The 26,996-nt window shown below is 41.7% G+C and overlaps 1 protein-coding gene across 1 annotated transcript; it reads left to right on the forward strand.

Moving 5' to 3' along the window:
- The first annotated feature begins 4,545 nt into the window (after positions 1-4,545).
- GALNT8 (polypeptide N-acetylgalactosaminyltransferase 8) lies at positions 4,546-26,327 on the forward strand. Its single transcript, XM_055712901.1, has 11 exons — positions 4,546-5,163; positions 8,255-8,552; positions 11,282-11,448; positions 12,500-12,683; positions 13,846-14,043; positions 16,893-17,007; positions 19,916-20,101; positions 21,588-21,725; positions 22,556-22,651; positions 23,198-23,365; positions 25,075-26,327. The coding sequence occupies exons 1-11, from the start codon at positions 4,965-4,967 to the stop codon at positions 25,237-25,239; spliced, it is 1,914 nt and encodes a 637-aa protein (XP_055568876.1). The 5' UTR covers positions 4,546-4,964; the 3' UTR covers positions 25,240-26,327.
- The last annotated feature ends 669 nt before the right edge of the window (positions 26,328-26,996 follow it).

Consider the following 26,996-nt stretch of genomic DNA (forward strand, 5'->3'; position numbering starts at 1 on the left):
TTTTTCCAATTACCCAGTACTGTGGCTAAAGGAATCCCTTTCGCTATGCCAGCTGTGTCCTCTATGCCAGGTGTGTTCCCTTTTGTGTTTTCATCTACTAAGAGGGACTTGAACCCCCTTCTATGTGTGCTTAGCTGATCAGGCTGCACCCCCGTAAGCAAGCTGCAGCAGGGGAGGGACTCAAGCCCACCCTGATGCTGAGAGGGAATGGACCCACCACAGTATTTTCACCACATCTGCTCAGGGAATTTTAACACTCACCCTTCGATGCCTCCTGCTCCAAAGATCCCAGGTGAACTCACCCACTGATGGCAGTTGGATGTTTGGAGATGAGATGATCCGATGGTGGTGGCCTGGGGTCTCATCTGGGTCACCAATTGTTAAAGAAGTTTCTCCACCCTGGGTATCCTGTAGCAGACTCCCAGGCTTTAAGTCCAGTAAGGTAATTTATTTGAGTGGTACAGTGGCAGAAACCGCTCAAGCTGGGTGCCTCCGGGGAGGGAGCCTGAACAAAGAAATCCCTGGGCAATCACACCCTTACAATCTCAGCTCCCCACCCTTCTCGTGACAATTCCAACCAGTAGTAACTTTAGGGTCTGGGGTCTTCCCGTTCCTCATTGGGTCCCTTTGTTGCCTCTAGGCAGGCCATTCCTTATCTCAAAGTTGCAGCTTCTGCTGACGAGTGTAGCAGCCTTCCTTGCTTCCTGGTCCTCCAGCTCGAACCGGCACTTGATGCCCTCTTTCATGGAATTGGGTAGAAGTTCAACACGTCTGGGTGGAAGTTCACAGCTTGTGCCCTAAGCCTTCAGCAAATTTACCTGCTAATGCTAAGTGGTTAACTCCAGACGGTTTCAGTCCAATTTTCCTTAACACTCTGCCAGCTGCCCCCATGTCCAACAGAGCCGATGCCTGTTGGCTCCAGGCTGGGCCCGCCACTGGCCAAGGCCGAGCCCATCAGCAACGGTGGCTGCACCTCTGGGAGAACGTATTTAAGAAGGAGAAAAAACCTGCTGTGCAACAGCAGCTGGGAGAGAGGAGTGGGAATATGTGAGAGCAACAGCCCTGCAGGCACCCTGGTCAGTGAGGCAGGAGGAGGAGGGGGTGCTCCAGGTACCAGAACAGAGATTCATTCCACCAGAGGTTCATTCCCCGGCAGCCTGTGGTGAAGCCCATGGCAAGGCAGGCTGTGCCCCTGCAGCCCATGGTGGTTTGGAGCAGATCCCCACCTTGGACAACTCCGCGCTGGAGCAGGTGGATGCCTGAAGGAGGCTGTGACCCCATGGAGAGCCCGTGCTGGAGCGGGCTCCTGGCAGGACCTGTGAACATGTGAAGAGAGGAACCCAAGCTGGAGCAGGACATGGACCTGTTGGAGTGAGTACAGAGGAGGGCTATGAGATGATCAGAGGGCTGGAGCACCTCTCTGATGAAGGCAGGTTGAGAGAGTTGGGGTTGGTCAGCCTGGAGAAGAGAAGGCTCTGGGAAGACCTTCTAGCAGCCTGCCAGTGCCTAAAGGGGCCTACAAGAAAGCTGGAGAGGGACTTTTTTGCAAGGGCATGTAGTGATAGGGAAAAGTAATGGGTTTAGGCTGAAAGAAGGTAGATTTAGTTCAGATATAAGGAAGAAATTCTTGACTACAAAAGTGGTGAGGGACTGGAACAGAGAAGCTGCGAATGCCCCATCCCTGGAAGTGTTCAAGGCCAGGTTGGATGTGGCTTTGAGCAACCTGGTCTAGTGGAAGGTGTCCCTGCCCATGGCAGGGGAGTTTGAACTAGATGATCTTTAACGTCTTTTCCAACTCAAACCATTCTGTGTTTCTATGGTTTTGGCAATAGAGGGGGTGTGTTCCTTGCTTTAAAACTGTTAAGTTCACTTGTCTGAAGATTATTCCTGAACCTGGCTATTGCAAACTGACCCTGCTTGGGGAAGATGCCCCTCAGCTTCTGGTCCCTGGTCAAAGCAGTTTGTACCATCAAATAGAGAATCCAGACCTGTCAGAGCAGAAACCCAGTGCTGTGATTGGCTTGATTTGTCCAACTGCCTGCAGCTGAGGAGCCTTTCAAGTGTGGTCAGATGTGGCTGTCAGGGAAGTTGAGGCAAAAGTGACTACAAGCTACTTAGAGAAACCCTACTTGGTGGTGAGGGAGTCAGATGTGTGGAGGAGAGTCAGTTTGGCTCTCTGGGAATACAGTGTTGGGGGCTCTGTAAAACTACTATCACCCTGTGTTTGCAAACTATTCCTGGAGCTCCTGCATCCCTCCAGCCAACTGCACATAGTAAGTCAGTCCTCTGATTTTTTGCTATATAAAAAAGGTCGTGTACCGTGGATCTTACAGAATCATGAAGGTTGTCCAAGCTTCCTTGGCCTGGAGTGTTTTGTTAACAGGAGCTTCAGTAAGCAGCTGAAGGATGCTCACCTAAAGAAGTCTAGTTGCTTCTGGACTTGTGTCTTGTGTTTGGTTTCTCAAGTGTCTAACAGGGCATCAACACTTCATTTCATCCTAGTTATTGTGTTTGTGATGTCTCTCCACCTTTGAATGAACTAGTGTGTAAGGCTTAAACTTATGCTGCAGTCTTTCTGCAAGTGGGTAAATGGCAGGATCTCTTCTCTGTGAAGTTGCCTACTGCCTTTGGCCAACAGGATTGGGACTTGTTAGGGGAAGGACAGATAGACAGGAACACGTACACATTCCATAGATACAACTTTCTTAGGAGCTCCACCTCAAACTGATATTGCTGTCACTTAAAGTAAAGCTGAGGCTGCCACTGCATTTGGTGAGGTTCTGGAGGTTGAGACCATCCTGGGCAAAGTACTGGGTTGTGTTCCAGGAAAGTGGTAAACACAGCAGTGGCCTGGTGTGACAGAACAATGAAAATGAAAACAAAAGGTGTTTGCCTGTTTCCAGTTTTGCTGGCATGATCCTTACCTGTTTCTCATATGTGCACTCCTATGCTTTATAGCCTTAATTTGGTTTTGGATAGAAAAGAGATTTAGCTATCAGCGTGTGATAAACTCCAGGTCACTGGTTTCATTGTCAAGACTTTTTATTTCACTCACTCTGGTCACTCCAGTTGCTGGCACCAGAGGCACACAGTCCCTCTGACGTGTAATCTCCAGTTGCTGGCACTTGGATCTCCAAGCACACAAATGCACACAGAATAGAAAGTCCCTCACCCAGCAACATGCTTAGAAATGGAGTTTAATAAGTAGACAGAAGAGCTCAAGTGCAGGGCATGACTGGACAAGCATACTGACCAGCCACTCATTCTTCCATGTTTGTTCATCCCCAAGCCATGTTGTTACCCTCTTTTTCCTGCCTTTAGTTCCTATCCTAAGCATCCCATAGTATGTCTTGTACAATCCCCAGATGTGCTTCCTAGTATTGTATAATATGTCCCATACCACTAGGAAGTAACCAACCTGCGACTCAGACTTCAGGAAACACTTGCTGTGAGGGTGACTCTTCACTGGCCCAAGTTGCCCAGTGATGCGGTATAGTCTCCATCCTTGGAGATGTCCAAAAGCCACCTGGACGTGCTGTTGGGCAACCAGCTCTAAGTGGCCCTGCTTGGGCAGGGGCACTGGACATGATGACCTCCAGAGGTGCCTTTTGACTTCAGCCTTTCTATGACTCTTGGCAGGTGGGCTTGCCACGTGAATAGTGGCACTGCCTAGGAGCATTTGCAATAGCCAGGTCTTGGGAGGATGTGGAAGGAGAAAGAAATGCGGGTGAATAGCAAGGAGAGCCACAGACCCATCTATCCTGCCCTTTATTGCTTGAGGAAGGAAAGGAAGGCTCTCCCACTGCCCCTAAATTCTCCCTACTCCCATTTTTTTTTGCTTCTGTCAGCAATTAACATAGTACAGGGGTCTCAGCATACATGACTGATTTGTTTTTCAGTAGTCTTGGTTCTTCTCTTTTCATATGAAGCAGGCCAAAGTTTGATTTTTTTTTTTTTTAATTATTTATTTTTTTAAACGGGCGTTGGGGAATAAGGATTATACACTGGTGATGTGAATTTGAAGTGATGTTTACAGCACTGTTTACCTGGCATAACTCTTAAGGTTTCTGTAGCAGGAGCCATGGGGCTACCGATATACATAAGAAAAAGCATCAGCCCTTAAGGCAGGAGCCCCCCCAGAGGGGGCTGCTGAGGAGGAGGCATGGGGCTGCCAATGCACTCTTGGAAGCAGACACTTCAGAAGGGACTGTGGCCTATGAAGGGGACATGCTGGGGCAGGGACAGCCCTGAGGGACTATGGCCAGCAGAAGACCCACACTGGGACAGAAATGCTGGGAAGTGTGTAGAAGCTGGATGTTTTTATGGAAAGGGAAGCTCCATATGCTAGTTATTGTTGTGAGCACTACTCAAATTTACACAAGTGTACTAGGCATAACAGGCAGAGTTTTGGTAGAGGTGAGCTGCAGGAGTAGCCTGTGTGGGAGAGGACCACAAAGTGCCCCTAATTGCTTTCAGCCAGCTCAAAAACTGATGTCAAATCCATTTTAACGTATTTTCACATTTTTTTATTAGATTCACAGTTCCCCAGCTGCTAATGCCCAGGAAACACAGAACTGGCTTGCTGTTTATTTCAACTGTATTCATGTGCTGTGTTGCATGACAGGCTTTCTGACATCTGCCCAACAGCCTCACACTTCCTACAGCATCACCCCAGGTGCTTACTCACTTCATGTGACTCACTGCACAAGCCAGTGACAGTTGTGTGTTTTCCCTGACACTGATAACTTGTACAGACACAAGTAAGCATGCCAGTGAAAACACCTGCAAGCCGTACCTTGTCATCATCGCTTCTATGACTCGTTGGACTCTGTTGCGTCATCTGAGCAGTCTTGCCTCTTAGTCAAGTAGAGGCAAAACAGTGCATTTGGAAAAACGACTCAGTGCGGACCCAGAACCACAGGCAAACTGCAACCAGCAGCAGAACGCTGGGTTTCTTCAAGCTTATGATGGCACCCTGGAACAGACTACGTAAATTTGCGCTGCTAATCGTGAACACAGGTTTTGTGTGTTATCTTGTGCACTTACTGCAAAATCAAAGAAAGGCAACACTTAATTCTTTGGAAGTTAATCCTCGATTTCTGAATCAAGAAAAAAACATCCTTCAGAGACTGGACCATTTGGACTGGAGCGTTCATAACCTCTGTAAGTAAAATGCCATGCTGCTTAACTTTTTGAGGGTTAGATATCTAGATATCCTGAAGGATAGAATAAATAGATAGCAGTGATAATGTTTGTTTGAGTTTCCCTGAACACCTGTGAGTAGGGTTTTTTTGTTGGACTTCCCCCCCCCCTTTTTTCTTGTAATCTCGAAAAAGATTTAATAGTTTCTCTACTTACACATAAAACAATAATGCCTTTCACAGTCATCATGGTGGGTTTTTTGCATAACATGCAAAACAAGCCTGGACAGCTTCTGACCCTGAACTTCTAGAAGCGTTAAGCAATTTTAAGGTGATTGTACCAGTGTACTAATATCAGGCAGCTATTATTATTTTGTTTGCCATATCATTATTTTGTTTGACATGAAAAGCTATTTTTGAGAGGAACGGGAAATGTCCCATTTCCTCAGCCGCTGCTGTGTGGGTGAGCAACAAGGGGAACTGTATCTCACTCTGTCTTTTTCCTCTGTGTGCCTTGATCACAAACACAACAGAGTTGCTGTGGGGAAAAGACAATGAACTCTGCACCACCTGCTCAACTGGAGTGTGTTCCTAAGCAGTATTAGCTGAAATCTGTTAGCAGGGCTGTTTCTCTCATCCCTTGACAGTGAAAGACCAACAGCATCCCAGCAGATGTACTTGTATATGAGCCATATTAATTTAGAAAGAGCTTTTCCTTTCTCACAGGGAGGTTTGTGGATTTTTACCTTGTTTTCAGGTATCTGTTGTAGATTGGATTGTTGGGAAGTGGGCACAACAGAGCCATCTGAATAAGGGCTGAAGAATCCACTTCTCTGTTTCCTTTGTACCCCTTCATTTCTCTCTTTTTCATGTTGTTTGAACCTCATCACCTCACAGCAGTCGTAGGAGGGCTACAGCAGCCAGAACTCTGCTGGCTGACATTGATTTGACCGTCACGTTGTCCACATCTCACATTACAGCTGCTATGTAGAACGGAAGAAGCCTGAAACTAGGTGTTTGAAACGGCACTTAGGGCACCCTTGAATGTGGTGATCAATCTTCCCTATGCAGCTTGGTCAAGTTTAATATCCCATATCCCAAGCACCAATATCCCATAATGTCACTGTTATTGCTGACAACGTCTTCAGTGGCAGCTGCTCTCACGGACATCAATAGTGAGACACTTTTTAAAGTTATTGTAGAGCCATTTGAAAGAAAGCTGAAGTCTTCACTTCAATACTTAGTCACAGAATCACATAATAGTTGAGGTTGGAAGGTACCTCTGGAGATGGTCCGTCTTACTAATTCCCCTGCTTGAAGCATGATTAGCTAGAGCAGGTTGTCCAGGACATCATCCGGTTGAGGTCTGAATATCTCTAGGGATGGAGAGTTAACAACCTATCTGGTTTACCTGTTCCAGTTTTTTGTCACTCCAGCAGTTAAAAAAGAAAATTAAAAAAATCTTATGTTTAAACGGAATTCCCTATATTTCAGTTTGTGCCCACTGCCTCTTGTCCTTTCACTGGACACCAGGAAGAGATTCTTCTGTCTTTGGTAGCCCTCCTTGTAAGATATTTATATGCATCAATAGTACACACACATCCCTCCTAGGTCTTCTCAGGTTCTTTCAGTTTCTCCTTGTAAAATAGATGCTCTAGCCTCATGGTCATCTTAGTGGCTCTTTGTAGGATTTGCTCTAGTACGTCCATGTCTCTCTTGTACTGGGGAGCCCAGAAGTGGACACAGTACTCCAGGTGTGGCCTCACCAGTGCTGAGCAGAGGGGAAGGATCACCTTCCTTGACCTGCTGGAAATGCTCTTAATGCAGCCCAGGGTACTGTTGGCTCATGTTCAGCTTGGTGTCCACCCACCAGGACCCCCAGGTCCTTTTCAGCAAAGCTGCTTTTCATCTGGTGCTGGTCCATGGGGTCCTGCCCATTTTGAACTTCATGAGGTTCCTGTTGGCCTATTTTCTCCAGCCTCCTCAGATCCCTCTGAATGGCAGCAGGACTTTCTGGTGTGTCAGCCATTCCTTGCAGTTTGGTATCATACACAGACTAAATGTGGGTGCACTTTGCCCCATTTTAGAGGTCATCATGACCATATTAAAATAGTAATGAAACCAGTATTGACTCCTGGGGTACACCACTAGTGACTGGTCTCTGTCTTGACTTTGTGCCACTGGTCACAACCTTTTGATTTTGGAAGTTCAGTTCCCCTTGCTATCTGCTTGCTATCTACTTGCAAGTCGTGTACTCCCTCATCTTGTGCGTGAGGATGTTGTGAGGCAGTGTCAGAAGTCCTCCTTGAGTTTAAACAATATCCAGTCCTCACCCCTCATTCACCAACACAGTAATTTAATTGTAGAAAGCTTTAACTCACACAGGTTTTCTGTGCCTTTTTTATATGGCACAGTCCAATACTGTGAACTTAACAAGAGCTTGAGAAATTAGGATTCACCCTGTTCAAAGCTTTCTGGCAGAGCAGAAGTCAAAACTGAAAACAAGCTTTTCAGAAGGTGCTACGAAGGACTCATTTATTGTATGATAAGAGCAACATGTCCTAAACAATCTCACAAAGGCTATCTGACACAATATTGTGAGAGATTAGGGTTCACACTGTTCAAATCTTTCTGAGAAGAAATCAAAAGATTCCTGTAAGCTTATCAAAGGAGATGGCAAAGAGCTCATTTACTGTATTTACCTTCAAGATAAATATGGTATCAACAACCTGACATGGATGAGAACCCCATTATGGATCATTAATACATTAATGTAACACAAGCATAACATCATAAAGATGATTTGGGCCTGAGTTAACAATTTGTGTGTTGCCTCTACTCCCAGATTTCTCCATTGACGCCAGTGTAGTGTCCCTTGTTCTGCACTTGCGCAATTAAGAGGAGAATCTGATGCAGGGTATTGTGAAATGATGTTTAAAAACTCTTCTTTTGTAGGAGGGAGGGTCTGATGCTACTCTTATGTGAGTATCAATATAGCTGTAACTTCATGGGTCTCTTGACCTGCAGTGTCATAAGTAGAATTTGGCTCAGTTAAAATGAAGGAGAGTGTTCTCAATTGCTGCTATAATCAACACTCTTCTATTTTCAATCAGCAAAATCAGTGGAAGCATTCCATGAAAATATAAACCAAATAGAACATCATCTGAAACTGCAAGTGAACTCCAAGTCACACAAAGCTGAAGTTCTCAAAGCTGATAATGCAAAGGAGAAAAACAAGATTGTACACCGTTTACTGTACCCAGACTCACCTTTGTTCAAACAGTGGGGTGCAGATTTAAGGGAAGAGGAGCAAACTGTTGCACAGAATCTCTTCTTAAGTTATGGATATAATGTTTATCTCAGTGACCATCTACCTCTGGATCGACCTATCAGAGACACCAGATCTCCCAGGTGCAGTATAAGCCCTCTATATTCACAAGGAGACATGAAATAAAAAGGAAAGGGATCCACATTGCTTTGGGCTGAGTTAAAATGATCTATTAATAGATATCAATTTGTGCTGTTTGTTTAGTTGGGTGGTTTTTTTTTCTGTAATTCTCTTCCAGATCTTTTTCAGACTTGCAATACTCCAAAGACTGTGAAAAGAAGTCACAGTGCAGAAAAGTCACTTAAGAAAAAGAATATAAACTTAACATTATAAGTGATACAGGACTTCTAACTGTCAGTAAAAAGCAGGAAAACAAACCATAATATTCAGAAGATATGATACCTTCTGGTCTGTTTGCATTCTGTTGAAGCCCCAAGGGAGGACATCTGAAGCATGCTTTCTCTTATTTTTACATCGTCTTATGTAAGCCTCTTATATGCTGAGATATCCAAAGTGGTTTTAAACACACACGCACCCCTTTGGAAAACTCTGGAAATGCAATCAATGAATAAGTAAATGCCTATATTGTTAAAAAGTACAGAGGTTTACAAAATGCCTGGTTTTCTTAGCTATGCTGCAGATCGTAAGTGGGGGATACCTATACTGCTTAGTAAAAGATGATCAGATATAAAACAGGAGAGTTGGCTGGAACTAATTGTGGGCCAACGAGTCCCGTGAAGGGTGAGGCAAGATTCAGCACCTGAGCTGAATCCCTGGCGCTTTATCTTTAGTATTATAGGCGCAACCTCCATGGACTGGTGACCTTGTGAGCTTCCTTACAGCCTTATTTGCTCTGTTTCCCTCTGAAGTTATCAAAGAGTCTGAGGATTAACTACATGGAAAATATAGTGGGGCAAACAACTAAAGGATTAAGATGTAGGTAAGCAGTCCACTTCATAAGAGGAAGCTTAAGGGATTTTTCCAGAATTTAGCTGGTTCTTGAAGCCAATAAATAGTATTTTTTAAGCAGACTGGTGGTACTATGGGAGCTGATATAAGTAACCATTAAAAAACCTCATTAGGAACAAGTATCTGTTAAAAAAGCAAGTGCTTTTTTTGACTATATAGTATGATGAGGTATATGATCTCTTGCAAAAGATGAGTAAGCTTTACAGGAACGAACTGGTATAAACATGGAAGAACGTCACAGATATACTGCAAGCCTACACCTTTGTACTTATGATCACTCGTACTGAATTTGATGGCGCATTTCAGAAAAGGATGTGGAGGTCAGAGAGGATTGCAAACTGGGCGTGAGTTGACAATGTCACACTTGGGGAAAGGGGAGTTGTCTTACTGGCAGCCCTCTGGAAGATGTAAAGAGCAGGTTTTGCACCTGGGTCCTGATTGGTGGTGGTCCACTTGGGTGGAGCTGGTTCCAGCTGGAACCATTGCTGGTTCCAAGGGAGCAATAATTTGCCCTTGACTGTGGGTGTCTGAGGGGCAGTGTGGCAGAGAAGGAGAAGGTCAAGGGAGGTGGACCTTGTGCAGTGGTGAGACAGTCTTCCTGAGGCAGCCCCAAGCTGAACGATCCCCCCCTCTGCTGGGGGATAGTTTTGGAGAACTATCTGGAGCAGCCACCACAGAGGTGGCTGGAGGAAGTGCGTGATGAGTCTGCATGGTCCCAAAGAATGGGTGTGGTGCCTGGCACCCTTCTGCTTGGCATCATAAAGAAATACAAATACATCATAAAGATATATTTGCACGGACCACTTTTTGCAGATATACACTCAGGCTCTTGTGCTAATGGCTAATGAAGCTAATGGAGAAATTCCAATAAAAATGCATTCCATTTGTGCACAGCTGCCGCTGTAGAGGTCTACCTGGAGCATGAGCCTGTCTTGTGGAGAGCTGCATTATGTAGCTACCCAACTCCTGCGATCTGAGTATTGCTTTCATGCTTTTCTAAGGGGAGAGAATGATCATGCCTGAGAATCCAGCTATGCTCTGTTTTCTGCTCTAGAGAGAGTTAGTGCTTAGCGCTATATAGAAGACCCAGTCCTCAACATCTGCCCAGTTGCCAAGATATTAATTAGCAGAGCTGACAAGTATCCCAAATAGAGAGTTAAAAAAAAATAATCTTTTGACTGTAAGCAAGAGTTCCAGAAGTGTTCAAACAGCACAAAACAAGCTTCTTACAGTACTGGGAACAATTTATTCTGGGGTAGCATGGAGTTCCACAGGTCTGGTTTACTCTGTAAGAAGGATTTCTTAAACACTTAAGAATTTCTAAAGAGATCCCTTGTCCAAGGGAATCCTTCTCACATATCGGTTTCTAAGTATAGCTAGACCTACTTTGTTCTTCTTCATTGCATATACAAAGGGATTATTATCTAATTTGCTTTTGCCTGATGTCAAGTTTGTTCAATGTCATCTCCTGTAAACGCAAAAAGCTAAAATTCACTCATATATCCACTGCCTCGTAAGATCCACATATATCCACAGCCTCATCACTGGCTGAGTTAACTGTATTCTTTAGTTTCAATATTTTATAACTGTTTTGGATTGAGAAACAGTAATTGTTCTTCTTGTTTAAACAGAAATTTTAACTATGCCCCAATGGTTTATATACATACATAATGCAACTCAAATGAATAATGAAACTTGGATTTGGGAATTCCTTTTCTTCCACTCTTATGCTGATTTTCACTATATGTTTTAAGTCCAGCATCCCCATTCTGCCTTCTTGCAGCTGCCTTGCTCTCTGACTTTCTTTAGAAACTGTGCTAAAGTTGTTTGTGTTCTATTACAGCTGTAAAATGAAAACATATCCAAAAGACCTTCCAACACTCAGCGTTGTGCTTATATTCATGAATGAAGCATTGTCAGTTATCTTACGTGCAATTACTAGTATCATTAACCGAACACCTTCTCATTTATTGAAAGAAATCATCTTGGTAGATGATTACAGTTCAAATGGTAAGTGACCCAGACAAGGCAGGAGTCTTGCTAATTTATGCCATTATTGCGTTTAATGAATGTTGGTGGCCTTTTGGGTGACCACAGAGTAGACAGCTCAAAATTAAGAAGTAAATTGAGTACAGAAAAAAACCAAACACTTGAATCGTCTGAAAAATGTCTTCTAATAAGGAACAGGGTTATGTTTTTCAAATATGTGAAAAAGTTAAAATTTGAAGTGGGAGAGTATCATTACTGGCTCATTATGCACAGTACCGAAGTAAGGGTGTGCTATGAAAACTATCTCTGTAGGTATCTGAAATAACTCATTGAAGAGTGGTGTCTTGGGTTGTGGAAAATACTCCCAGGGGAAGCAGTGGGTGCATTATTGCTCTTAAAATTGAGCTGAGCAAAGCACTGTAAAATCATCTGTAAGAAACAGTCATGCCCCTGATCTTAAGGGTGCCCTTGGTTTTTTGCATTGCCTGATGAGATGTTCGATTTCTCATTTTGCTAAGGCTTTGAGGTTGCTAGAAAAACATGTCCATTTGGGTGGAGCAAGAGTTTAAATGAATTTCCCAAACGAGGCTAAGAGGTCCCAACTTTCTATTCCTTCTCCTTGACACTAGTTTTTCCTTTGTTGAGGGAGTTGGCATGCCTACAGCTCTTATGAGAGCATTTCACATTTTCTCTTTTCCTTTCCACGCGGTAGAAAATACACTCAGAAATTACTGCATTAAGACAGCTAATTGGTTGCTGTTATGGCACAAAATGTCTGAAGTTTCTACATATTGACATATTTGTGTACAGTTTAGAAGCCATACAATAGCACTATATGTAAATGAAATTTAGGTACTTAATTGAACTCCTGGAATGAAAGCTGGTTTTAAAAATAAGCCTCTTGAATTCATGATTACCTGCATAACTCTACCCGTTCTATTGCAAAGAACAAACCGGTTTTCAGTCTGGAACTGGGACAAGCTAGGAAGCCATCACCTACATAATCTTTTCCATTTCTTAATATTGATTAAAATATTTTTTTTGATCATTAAAATATGGGGGCTGGTTTTAGATGATCTGAAAGGAACTTTGGAAACACACATCAAAAACTACAATGCAAAGCATCCTGGACTGCTGAAGATCATCAGACATCAGGAAACAAAAGGTCTAACACAAGCCCGGATTTCTGGCTGGGAGGCATCAACTGCAGATGTTGTTGCAATTTTGGATGCCCATATTGAAGTGAACACGGCATGGTAAGACTATGAAGACTGGGGGGGGGAAACTGGGGAAAGATAAGGTCAGGTTTTTTAGGCATAACGGCAGTTGGGGTCCAGCAAAAAGACTCTCTCTGACAGATTCCAATACCCTCTGACCAGGTTCCTTTGGATGTTTCACATGAGGAGGGTTTAATGTTTTAATACTAAATTTACTTATTTGAAGATACATGGGATTTTGGTTTAGAAGAGTGATACACCAATCTACTGAAATCACAACACAAGCACAATATAGAGGTTGCATATACAGTTGAATCGTAATACAACAGGATTCACATTACCACTTTCTCTATGCTCACTGTCCAAATACTGGGAAAGTTGCCGGGAAAGAATACATGGGTTAAAGCCAACTCAAGTGTTCTCTTCAAAGTTAATTTTTCTGAGTATTCAGTTTTTACCCTCTAAGCTGGGCTGAGCCACATACACACTTCCCCTGTGTTGGTCTGGCTGGCTCAGAAAGGTAATACTTTCTATTAATCATTTTAGGAAGGCCATGCAGATAACCAGTGGACCCACTCAATCGATACTGCCATTTTTCTGCAACAAAGGCCACTCTTTGGTCCCATTGGTGTTGGGATAATTTCAGCTTCTTTTACAATAGCTGTGGTCATTCCCTAGTTCTTCTCCAGCTTCATGAGCACATCATCCTTGCCTGTCTTCCCTGAGCCTTCCTCTATCGTAGGGGTTCATTGATGAGTCACACCCCTTCCCTCATAGAGCAGCTGTGTCATCAAGGCACAGGGGAAAGATGGTGAATGATAAACCTCATGGTTTACGGCATGCCTCAGGATCTCCTTCCTTTTCCCTTCTTGTCTATTCATGCAGATAGTGAAGACTGTGGAGCACTTAGGAAACAGACCCAGGTAACAATTAACCCAGCAAGTTAAGCGTGGAACTTAAGGTTGTTTTGATTAGTGACAGTCAAAATGCAGAAGCAGCCTAATGGAAGGGAGAATTGTGCCATGGCATTAGCAATTTGGGTTACTATCACTCCAAAGCTGGCATAGAGCTTTTTGTAGGGGCCAAAGTCAATGGCTTAAAGTAGCTAATCCAGTTTTAGAAGCAGGTGGTAAAGTTTAGTGCTGTTCATTAAATTCCCACTTTTTCAAGCCAAATAGACTCTGTTTGTTAACTTTGGTAGGGCTGAACCTATTCTGTCTCGACTGAAAGAAGATCGTACTGTGATAGTATCACCGGTATTTGACAATATTCGTTTTGCTGACTTTGAGCTCCTTCAGTATGGAGTGGCTGCCGATGGATTTGACTGGGCACTCTGGTGCCTCTATGAAGATTTACCAGCTGAGTGGTATGCTCTGAAAGATGAAACGGCTCCAATCCAGTAAGTATGAATAGTGTCTGAGAGTGAGCCAAGATACGTGATATCCAACATAGAGCTAGCAGAGGGAAGAAGATGTTTCATAGGTGGTGGGATAGATACCTTCAAAGCACACTATATCTAGATAGTTGTTTTGGAAGTGTGAGTTCTTTAACAGCTCTGAAAATCTCAGTACAGCAGTTGCAAGGTTGTATTCCAGAATCTGCCCCATGCTGATCCTGCTGTTGGATTTTCAGGCAATCCCCAAGTCATTGATTTTTCTGTCTTATGTTCCTTAGCTAGTAGTGTGGTAGCAATATTTATTGACTGTACAAGATGAATTGTGGCCCTTCTCCATGCTTGTCCAACAATATGGAGTGAATCTCACAACTTTGCTGGACAGTTGCATGCCTGAGCTGTGAGGACTCAAACAGATTCAAGTTGTACAGTTCTTTCTTTGGAGATGCTGCGGTGACATATGATTACAGTGATCTTGGGCAGCCTTTTTCAACCCTTATCACTTTGTATCTCACAAAAGCGAGAAAAAGACATGAACACAATGCACACAGGCATTATACCTAAAGCGACCCCTTACTGCTAGGCTTAGGATCCAATATATCTGCTTCTGTTCCTGAGACCTTCCTTAGTTGCTCAGATTAGTTGATGTATTCAACACAAGATGGTTGCTGGTACTATGATACCAGCAGCTATCTTGTGCTGAATATATAGACTTATTTGTTTCCTTGTTCTACAAGGATGCCAGATGTTGTTGACTATCCCTTAGCCATCAACCAATATGAAAAAGAAACCCTTAAAAGAGATGTGATATAGTAATCATTCTTTTCTAGTCCTATCTTATTTTATTGGGTTTATGTGGCAGGGTTTTGGTAGTGGGGGAGGCTGCAGGAGTGGCTTCTGTAAGAAGACCTGAGGGGTTGCCCGCATGTTGAATGCAGCCTGTTCCAGCTGGCTCCTAAATGTACACGGTGCTGGCCAAAGCTGAGCCAACCAGCAACGCTGGTGTTGCTTCTGCAACAACATATTTGAAATAGGGTAAAAAATGCTGCGCAGTAGCTGTGGGTGAGAGGAATGAGGAAGAAATATGAGAGAAACGGCCCTGAAGAAGGAGGTGGAGAAGGTGGTCCAGGTGATGGAGCAGAGATTTCCCTGCAGCCTGTGGAGAAGACCATGATGAAGCATATTGCCCCCCTGCAGCATGTGGAGGACCATGCCAGCCAGATATCCACATGGCAGCCTGTGGAGGACCATGCCAGAGCAGATATTGACATGACAGCCAATGGAGGACCCCAGAGTGGTGTGGATATCCACACTGCAGCCCACAGAGGACCCCGCATCAGAGCAGTTGGATATGCCCTGAAGGAAGATGCAATCTGTGGAAAGCCCATGTTGGAGCAGGCTCTGGGCAGGAGCTGCAGCCTGTGGAGAAAAGCTCAGACAGGAGCAGGTTTTCTGGTGAGAACTGCAGCCTGTGTGGGACCCATGCTGGAACAGTCTTCTCCTGAGTAACGGTACCCAGTGGAAAAGGACCCGTTCTGGAGCAGTTCTTGAAGAACTGCATCCCATAGCAGGACCCCACACTAAAGCAGGAAGAAGTGTGAGGAGGAAAGAGTGGCAGAGATGAAGTGTTATGAACTGACTAGAACCCCCATTTTCCATCCCCATGCCCTGCTTAGGGCAGGGGGAGGAGGTAGAAGAGTCAGGAATGAAGTCTAACCTGGAAAGAAGGGGGAATGGAGGGAAGGTGGTTTAAATTTGGTTTTGTCTCTCTCGCTACCGTCCTTCAGTTTTAATTGGCAATAAAGTAGTATTCCCCTAACTGAGTCTACTTGGCTCGTGATGGTAACTGCTCACCAACCTCCTGATCCTTATCTTAATTGATGAGGTTTTTCATCTTATTTTCCCCTTTCTTGCTGAGAAGAGGGAACGAGAGAGTGGCTTCCTGGGCACCTGGTGGCAGCCAGCCAAGGTTAACCCACCATCCTTATTTATATAAAGGGCTTTAAAATTTACTGTGTAGATCCTGAGGATGAAAAGTGCTGTGAAAACATTTGAAAATAATGTCCTGTGCTTGTCAGATGAGATGGCAGTTTTCTTCATTTGTATACCACTACACGTGGTAGACAAGTGTTGGAGATAAGGCTGCACAGACCCCTAGATAAAGAACTATGGGTGAGATTGGCACCTGTATGTGTTTAAAGCATTATATAGTGTGTGTTAATCGTTTGGGCAGGAGAATGGAATGAAAACAAGCCAAATGCAGGTTAAAGAATGTTTCATGGTGGGGTGTCCACAATTCTCAGACCAGGGAAAATAGAAGTGGGTTTGGTCAGAGAATGGGTACATCAGAAAAGCACCAAATTCCTTTTCAGTCCCCTTTCCCCCGCCCCTAGGGTGGATTAATCTACAATGGAACTGGTCCTGACAGACAGTCATCTCATCTTTTTCAAAACCTCAGTTGACAGTGATTCCAAAATTTCCATTGGCAAAGGGCTTTAGTGTTTAAGTTTCCGTAATGTTAGGTAAGATTTCATAATGTCCAACTTAATTCTTCCTTGCTACAGTTTAATCTGATTTCTTTCTTCTTGTTTTAAACATGTGAAAATTGTCATTACATCGTCTGTCAAAATAGATCTAATTATTTAAAAAGCACCAAATAATGCTCTTTTGGCCATTGATCAAGTTTATTTGCTGTCGTCTTGAGTCTTTAATGTTGTTCCACATGTCCTGAATTAAATCTGTTTTTCTTGGATACAATTGGAATCCTTCTGGAAGTTCAAGATGTGATTGATGGCTAATTGACTTTATTTCAATCATTGTTGCTTCTTTATAATTTTACTTGTTTGGTTCTCCAGAAGCCCATCTATAATGGGGATTCTTGCTGCAGATAGGAAATTTCTGGGTGAGATTGGTGTACTGGACAGTGGAATGTACATATATGGAGGAGAAAATGTGGAACTTGGCCTGAGGGTAAGCCTATTTTTTCATTTTTTTCTGAAAGACAGTGAAAATTAGTATGTGATTTTTTTTGAAAGCACTCAGGCTGCTGCTTATTGTCCAAAGCATGGGTTAATATTTTAGAACAACTCGGGTTTATTTTGGGTACCAAAGAGGAGCGATAGATTTCCAGAAGTGTTTAAAGCTCATCAGCAGGCTTTTGTTGATACTTCTTAAGGATCTTGACTTCTGACACAAAAACCTAATTCAGTGAGGAAATACGGAATCTTGCAAGATGTGGTTCTCTGCAGAAATTTAAGCTATACGCATCTTGGCTCAGCGGATGAAAAAACATAAGCTCAAGCTAAATGAAGTTATGTGTTGGGGGGAAAAAACCCAAACAAACCAAAAGCAGAAAGAGGTCTTTCTGCCCTAAAAAGTATGTGTTCTTCAGTTTTGGATGTCTTCAAATCAAGAATGGAGGCTTTTTTTCCCTCTTTTTGTTTTTCTTCTAGAATAGTTTTATCTGGAGTGTCTTTAGTCATTAAGGAACATTTGGGAGCACTAAAAATTCTATTGATAACTATTTTTTTAAAAGTAATGGTTGTTGGAGATATTCTGGAAGACCTGAGAAGAAAAAAAATGTAAAAAAAAATAAAATTGTTGTCCTACCATACTTTTTCTTCTTTATAGAGATGTGAGAAATATAAACATGTTAGGAGGACTTAAATGTCTAGGAGAAAAGGGTTTGATTTTTCTCTGTAAATATGAAAAAGAGGGGCTTTGAAAGAAGTCAAGAACTAGTTTCAAAACAAACATGAGCAGGAGTTACTTCATTCTTCCAACAGCAGACCAGCCCAACAGGCCAGGAGCAGAGCTCCTTCCAAATGTATTGTGGGTCTTAAAAGCTTGCAGTCATTTTTGGGGAGACTGAACAGTTATGGAAGAAAAACCTACTCAGAGTTAAAAAAAAAGTGAATCACAAGAATATGCAGAAAATCCTCTGACCTCAAAATAATTGGGGGTTGTTAGAGATAACATACGTACTTGGCTTGTTCTTAACCCTCCCCAGGAATAAGTTTGCAGTCACAGTGGGATACAGAATACTGGGCTAGATATATTGTTGGTCCAGTATGGGCATTTCTCATCTCACACAACTTTTTATTTTTGGTTCTGATATCTAGTACTAAGCACATAAAAGATAACACAGACAATGTAATTTTTTCTGAACAAATGTCAAATAAGTCTAGGGTTTTTTTCTGTAACAGGGTAGCATGCTTCATGCAAAAAAGAAAACCAACGGTATTTAGGAGAAACATGAGGAATAAACAGCTATGGAGGTGTAGGCTGGGGGACACATCCAGCTGGGAAAGAACTGGGAGTAACAAACTTTGTACGAGTCAACATGGCCATGCAGCTGGATGGGAAATGATGGCATTGATGATCCTTCTCTTCTACCACCAAGTTCTCTTCTGGAGTTGCGTTTTGAGTTCTGGGACCATACATCAGGAAATATATGAAGTGATTGAATAATCTGAAGGAAAGGAAAGACAACAAATAGAGTTCTGGCAATATGTGACATTATAGTAAAAATAGGCCTAAACAAGGGGGTTTGATTTGTAGAAAAGACAATCAAGAGGAAATATAACAACTGTCCTCCAAACATGCTAAATGCTATGTTAAACAAAGCCGCTGCTTGTGAGGCACCACACCGAGTCACGCGGATGTACTAACTTGGGTGATACTATACTGGAGATGTTGAGACATTTCTCCATTACTTACTCACGGTAGACATGGCCAAAGACCCCGTCTTCAGATTCAGTTTATGAGACAGAAATGTCACATCATCACCTCATGTCTTGTGAGGCAGGTTGTGAATTAATATTTCAGTTCTGTTGCTTGAAAAAACATTTAAATTTTATTCCTTATTGCTCTGCACTGTTCACAGTGGTGGCAATGTATGTCTATTCTATTCTTATTTACATAAATGCTGGAGGTGAAAATAATGGAGAATCGGTTCAGTTAAAACACAAAACTGCTCTGAAAATTGATTGTAAAAATAGTATTAAAAATCTGTTTTTATCCATCTTGAGAGTTCCTTGTGTCAAACATGCTTGGTTAGCAAGCAAGCATCCTCTCATCTTTTTATTTAGCCAGCTGCCAGTCCTGGAAAATTTAATGTGAGCATGTGAAAGACATAATGGAGCACTGTGTGGTGATCCCTAAACTAGGACAATAAATCTACGTTGTGCAGTGCCCTGTGGACTTGCCAGCTTGAATTCAGTTCTGCGTAGCCTGCTTGCCTTTTGTAGAGCTTCCACGCTTACACTGGTTCATGTACAGTCAAGTTGGGTGTGTTTGTTCTGGACCTTCTGTACTTTTGAAGCATTGGTTGTGGGCTACTTAGGTATCTTTCTGAATTCCATGTAGACATTTTCCAGGAATCCGCTGGATTTTTTCTTTCTCTTGAGTTTTCCCTAATGTGTAAGATTTTGCAGGACCAGTTTTGCTCTTGCTGTGTCCTGGGCAATGTCACTGCTTCTTAAGGATTTAGGCCCATAACCACCACATTATCTAGTAGTCTATCTCCTAGTGAGATTGGTTGGAGGTATGTACCAGTTTGTCTTGGTGCATCTATGTAACTGATCTGAGTGCCTTGGCATAGGAAACTGGTGAGCAGTTTTGTTAATGGTAAAAAAAAAAGAAGAAAGAACATGCCTTTAGTTTCCTGGACCTATGTTATAGGGCTACACACAGTAAAAATGAAAGGTATTGAAAAATTATATTCATTCACTCAGGCCAGGAAATAAAGCTTTGAACGTTGAGGGCATGCCGGTTCATCTGGTGAAGGTGTGGGGGGAACAGAAATGGGAGCACTGCAACAGAAAGTACAAATAATTTGAATAAATAGGCTTTACTACAAAGTGTTTTCTTGACCTAGGCCTGGCAGTGTGGAGGTAGAGTAGAGGTACTGCCCTGTTCAAGAGTCGGTCATGTGGAAAGAGCTCACAAGCCTTACTTGCTGAATCTGAACGTCGCAATGAAGCGCAATGCCTTGCGTGTCGCTGAAGTGTGGATGGATGACTACAAGTACATGGTCTACTTTGCATGGAATCTTCCAATTGAGGTGACAGGGTTTCTCTGTTGTTTCAAATTGGAATCCAGAGTCTAGAATAAGAGCATATGGTCACACGCAAAAAAGGCACAGTGTGGTTATAAAACTCATTGTGAAAAAAAATATTAATATTGATATATTAATAGTTATTTATATATATGGCACCCAAGAGCCATGATCATAGATATGTTCCTCTTCAGCTTAGACCAAGAGCTGATGCCTAGCTTAAGGAATATAAAATTAAATTGTTTAACATGTATTTTAACTTTTTTAGGGAAAGTAGGGAGTATTTTATCTAGAATATTCTTAAATTTGCATGAAAAAACACGTCCTTAGTGATCTGGGTGTCCCTTTTCAATAAGCAAAATCGAACTTTAAACAGAGAATTCAATTACTTTTCATCACATACTCTACGACTTTTATTAAGTGAGCTGTCCTCCCTGCAGCCCAAAGTTCTGCTTTTTTTTTTTTTTTTTTTTTTTTTCTGGAAGAAAAAGGGGAAAGTCTTATAGCATCCTTGGAAGGCTGAAAAATGGTAATACCAGGGAATTAAGAACTTTCTTTTAGTAACAGTAATCTAAGTTCTTTAAATGACAGGGTTTTTTCTCCTTTCGATTAACTTCAGTACTTCTGAATATGGTTTTAATTTTTCTCCTGCACAAACTATTGAAGACACTGGAAGTGTCAGGACCAGGTCTTTTGAGTATTGGTAACTTCAGTTAATAAAAAAAAAAAAAAAAAAGTATGAATTTTCCCAGCCTGTATTTCAGTGGATTTATGAATCTTTCTTTAACAAAGGAAGAATAGCCTCCCACCTTCTTGTGTTTTCTTGCATAGGTATTAAAGAAACTAAAATATACAGTGATGTAGTGTAAAATCAGAACAATACACTTCCCCATTAATTAACTTTTACAGTAAATATTTGGAATTTTTCATTGGAAAATGCTAGTCATCCAAAACTGGTTTGCCTATTTGAAATTCCTGACCTAACTTCTTCAGGTCACAGACTGCTTTTAGTGAACTGCTTAAAGACAGGGTGTAAGTTCCTGTTTGACTGACCTCTGTCAAACATTCCTGCTGGAGCCGTTACATTTTGTATGACAAGTTACACAGTCTTGGAAAGAATAGTTTGAATCTTGATTGCTCCCATATGAGATGTGTGTCACAGCCAACAGACTATTGGTCCAACGAAGGTTGGTAACAAGCTGTGGCTTATTTTTCACTTTGAGCTGGATTCTTTTTGTCAGTATGAAATAGGAAAATTACTTCTCAGCCATATCTAACTTTGATATTCTTTATATTTACCAAGTTATGTTAGTTTTTCAGTAATTTATTGACACTTCTAGGCAAAATGTTCTCAAATTCTGAAGTTTAGAAAATATACAGTTGGGTTTTTTTTAAATTAACTTTAAAATATATTTTTAAGGTTACAAATAGGTAATACGGAGAAATCTCAGGTCACCTTAATGTTCTGGAATTAAATATGGTATTCTTGCAGAATCCTGGAATAGACTTTGGAGATGTTTCTTCCAGAAAACAGCTAAGGAAAAAACTGAACTGTAAAGGCTTTGACTGGTACATAAAAAACATTTACCCTAATTTAGTATTTCTTCCCAACATTGTTGGCTATGGAACAGTAAGTATTGAGTCTATTTTTTTAAAAATGGAACAATTCATTAGCTCTACTGCTACGCAGAATGGTGAACACTGTTTTGCTGATTATGATATATTTTCCTAGAAAATTAAAGAAGACTTTTACATGTCTTTCTAGAGAGTAAAGTTTTCTAAAATCTTTTCCATATTTCATTGTCAGCCTAGAACTTCTAAACTGTGTTTAGTGTGTGTGTGTATTGATAGGAGCACAACAGTAGTTTGTGCTTAACACGCATTTCTTTACTGCATGCAAAACTCATCTATTGACCAACAAGAATGGATCGATATCTTCTTGTAAGGGCCTGAATTTTTCAATGGAATAGCATGGATTTTTTTTCTGTAGAGATTATCAGGATAATTTGGAAAGCATGCAGACAAGAATCAAGATAGCATGTAATACATTGGAAGTCAGGCCACTATTTGCAAAAGAGAGAAATCATCAGGCTGCAGTGGCTTCTTAATATAGGTAGACATTTTCTAGACCTAAGCTTGTGTACCTTTCTGGAGCTGGACAGTAGTACTCACCTGTTTGGAGTTGTGTGGTGATGTCTGACATGGTTGCTACGTGGCACGATGTTGATGAGTCTTCGAAGGACCTTAGATTTGCTTTTGACTTTTGCAGTGATGAATCATTTCTACAAAAGTAAGCTAGAGATTTATTTTCTAAACCTATATTGTATCTTCCACTTCATGATTTAATGCAGAGCTCAGAGTAAAGTAGCCTTGCTCTCAGGACAGTTTCTAAAATTAGTGGTGAGAAGCTGAAAACAGGATTGCTGTTCCTCACGGTAAATTTCCTGGTTTATTCTGCAGATGAAAAACACATTGAAAGAAGACATCTGTATTGATCAAGGCCCCGTCCCTGGAAACACGCCAATTATGTATCCTTGTCATGCATACTCATCACAGGTAATGAAAAGTGATGGGATCTTCACATGTGAACTGTTTCTAACTGTTCCTTTCAAGCCTCCACAGGGCCACGAATTAGGCACTTCAAAACTATTATCTCCGTACTATCTAAAGGGGAATATTAATCTTTATTTAATTAAATTCTACTCCCCAATGAGCAGGTTCCCATGGAGATCTAAGTGCATTAAACTAAGGCTTTTGGTTTAGCCTTGCAAAAAATTGTGAGACCTCATGTTGATACTGACTAATCTTGATGATTAACAGAAGATCACTGGGATGAACGGGAGAGAGGTGGAGCTCTTCCTCACACCTCACTGCCTGTTCTTCCAGTAGGAGGGAAGCTAAGGGTTATCATTCAATCTTGCTTTTTATCATTTGAAAGCAGAAAGATGTTGTATAGGGTCAAATTCATCCTGGTTTAATTACTGAGAGGTCAGTGGATGCTGATATCTCTCTGTAACAGTTTTGGAACTGTATGCCATCATCTGCCGATGATATTTCCCTGATATCTCAATTCACTGACAGTGGTGTCACCTTCTCTTTTAGCACATCTTTTATCACAGCACTGGAGAAATGTATGTAGGAGGTTTACGTGCCAGACGGAATACAGCTGATAGATGCCTAATAGACCCTGGAAATGGGGACCTGCCAGTTTTAGAGCAATGTGACACAGCTGTGAATAAAAGTCTGAACTTGCACTGGGATTTTACGCAGGTAGGTAGATTTCTGTACCCCCACGTTTCAATAAGCTTTCCCATTATAATGAATCCTTAGACACTTCCCTTGCAAAGCAGTGTGCTTCTGAATAATGTTGCCTCAATTTCAAGACTTGCAGGTGCCACTGCAAGAGTGATAGTGAAGGTGATTGAGTCTTCAGGGATGTGTGATGTTAAGAATGAGGGGATGGCCACACAACTGAAGCTGAGTTACCAGAATTTAACCAGTTCTCACTGTCTGTCTGGGTGGAATCAGCTGGTTTAAGCCTTTTACTTAAAGGCTTAAGCCTTTTAATTTTCACCTGGGCTGACTGAAAACACTCAGTTACCACGGTTTAGCTCACAGGCAGGGAATGTGCAAGCCTAGGTGCCTCTGTTACTTTTGAGGATCTGACTATATATTGTGAACTCTCTCTACTACCTGTCTCCCCAGCCTTCTCATGGGACTTGTTGTTCTTAGGGAGAAAGCTGGTTGATGCCTCATGCTGCTCACTGTTTGGTAAAGCATCTGAGCACGGAAAACCTTGTTGGAGATCAGGTTAGGTCCATCCTTTCAAAGCTCAGGTCACAGCTGGCGATTAGAGCTTTGTGCCATGTTCACTCATCTCCATTTGTGCAGAATTTATGCCAGCTGATGCTGACATGCTTAACATCTCAAGTGATACTTTCCTATTCTCTGTTCAGCACCTCTGAATACAGAATATGGTAATGCTAGCTTAGTCGGATAGTCTAAGACAGATAACTGCCATGTTGCTGGGGCAGATTAAACAGGCAGCAGTGATAATGATGGAGGGAGAGGTGGGAAAGGAAGCCGTGCAGCTTCTCTCCTCTCTGTACAGCAGTTCAAACCTTATTAGCTTTCTGTAATTAATAACTAATTATTTTTACATGTAACGTATGGGCCTGTTTACTGTATCCTTCTCTCAGTGAAAAACGAAGCAGGAGACAAACCTTGTGAGAGAGTGGCAGAGAATAGAGGAGTTGAACTAGTAAAAGGGCTTCTGTGACAAGCACCAAATAGTATAAACATGCATGGCCTCCAGAAATCCTGCTGACACAGGCTTTCCTTTATCTTTAGTCTGGTCTGTAACCACAAACCTTAGAAAAAGGTGCAGGTATGTTTCTGGAAGGTTTAGACCCACCTTAAAAGTAAACCTTCAGTTCCTTATTCACATCAAGCATTATCATAGTGAAACAACTAGCTGTCTGAAACAGCTGAGTAAGATTCTGTTTGTTCTGGAGCCCAACCCTTTAGGAAAATCCTCATTTCCAGCATGATAAATTGACTTAAACACACCCCACCTCATTCACAATAGCTGGTACTGAAATATTGACTTGGAGATAAGACATGAATACTCCTACCTGTTATTAGCTCTCTTCTTTCAAAACAGGATACGGTATTAAAATTTACTAAAATGATTTTTTGAACTTCAAGAAAACTCAAACCCACAAAAAGCATCCACCCCTCATGCCCCAAACTCCAAAAAACAGACACAAACTAAACCCCGAAATATATTTTATATGCCTTGGAGAGTTCCATAAGCTGTCGTGTGTCATTAGCCTGAGGAAAATGCAAGGTTTTTCTTTCAGGTCATTGACCTACTAGTGTTTCTCAGACACATCCATAGAGGCCAAGAAGATTTCTTCCTGACTGAGCACTAAGTTTATAAGCCCTCAGCTTCTCTCATATTGCTTTTCCTTTTGTAGGGATCAGCTGTAATCAACAGGGGCACTAAAAGATGCCTTGAAATCACAGCAGACAATCCAGTTTCATACAGACTCGTAATGCGGACCTGCACAGGACAAAGGTGGAATATCCAACACACAGTTAAGGACTGGGGAAGGACGGAAGACTGGGAACAGAAGACATAGCACTCAAAGCATTGACTAGAGGAGATTTTTCCTTGAAAATTGCTACATTCATAATGCAGCCCTGAAAGCGGTTATCTCAGGAGTTTGTTTACATGGGATTTTACAATGTAGTAGTTATTGCAAGAGTTATGACCAACTCACACAAACTTGCATTCTTAGGGGCATCACCCCCACTGAGTTTCCTCAGTTAGGAGAGGAATTGTCTTTGCTGTCTTTTAGTATCACCAGAGAGAAGCAGTTACATCTAAGAGTGTCTCAGCCCACCGGAGTTCCTTATGAACTTCCTTTTGAAGTGCCTTTCTCTGCTCATTAATGAAAGACCGGTGTAAGGTCTCTAACTTTCTAACTTTGGCATGTTGGTTAGATATGGAAATTCACAACAAATGAAAGTGGGTCTGACTTTCTCTTGTACACAGACTTTATCTCAGGCTGAATTTGACTATTTGCCTTGTGTCATATGGATAATGCAAAACTCCTTGCCAAGATGCACTTATGCTAGTGGGTGAAATGAAATACATCCTTGTTCTTCTGCCCCTATAATTTGCCTGGACATGATTCAGTTTCTCAGTAAAGTTTATTAGATTCAGCAGTGTGCCACACTAAGGCTATTTTATGTTTACCTATGTGAAGTTCATTTGTGCCAGCCAGCTGCCAGCATGGATAGGATGCAGTCAAGCCCTTGGAAACAAAGGGATTCAACTCAACAGTTTCCACAAACCAATACGAGGCCAATGCAGTAGCATATGTCTGTCAAAGAAACGGTAAAATACAGCATGAGTTGTTAATGGGAGGCAACTTCCAGGCAGATGCAATACGAATTATTGCAGAATTATGGTTAGGTGGAACTGGCTGTCCTACTTAGAGAAACCACTCCTAGGATATATGCTTATTTGTTAAAGAGAACTCCTTTAAAATAAACTCATTGAAACTATACAGACTTCCAGCCCAAAGTCATTTTGTTATCAAAAGGGTGCCAAGCATTTTATCTGAATAGAAAGTGTATTCAGGGTTTGTCTGAATATTTGTTTGAACATAATCCAATGTGATTTGTGGTTTCCTTTGTAATTTCTCTGTAAACTTGATGTGAACAATCTGGCCCTGATATTCAGGACTGGAATTGGACAAGCTCTTCTGAAAGACAGTCCTTGTTAGATATGAAAATTCACAAGAAATGAAAGGGGGTCAGACTTTCTCTTGTACACAGAGTTTATCTCAGGCTGAATTGGACTATTCGAATTGGACTGACTAAAGACAGTCCTCGGGGTCTGAATTTTTCTTTTCTGGAAACTGTATCTTATAAATGCCACATTTTAAGCAGGTTGGATTTAAATTTCTAAAGTTGATTTTTATTCCCATGTCCTGGGTCAAAGCCAAAAACATTGAAGAAAGGGGAATATGTGCTCTGTTTTTTTTCTGTCTTCAACAGTATGTCTTACAACAGTCAAAGGACTAACATTTTGGCAAGCACAATGAAGACAGTGAGAATTTTGCCAGTACAAATGAAATTATAATCTGGCCTACTGGTGACGATGAATAAAAAGTGTTTATGTAATAATTTTTCCATCTTAATATGCCACTTCAATAGAACATAATGGACATTTGAACAATTTTGTTTTGAATTTAGAGTTTGAAAAACATCAAAATATTCCAGAGTGACCTCTAGTTATAGACAGGGGTCAAAAAAATGTTTTGATTCATCTCAAGTATGAATTTTTAAAATTTCCTGAAACCCCTCCACAAATATGACTTTTGGGCTA

This window comes from Falco cherrug, chromosome 5 (assembly GCF_023634085.1).
Source record: "Falco cherrug isolate bFalChe1 chromosome 5, bFalChe1.pri, whole genome shotgun sequence".
Classification (NCBI taxonomy): Eukaryota; Metazoa; Chordata; class Aves; order Falconiformes; family Falconidae; genus Falco; species Falco cherrug.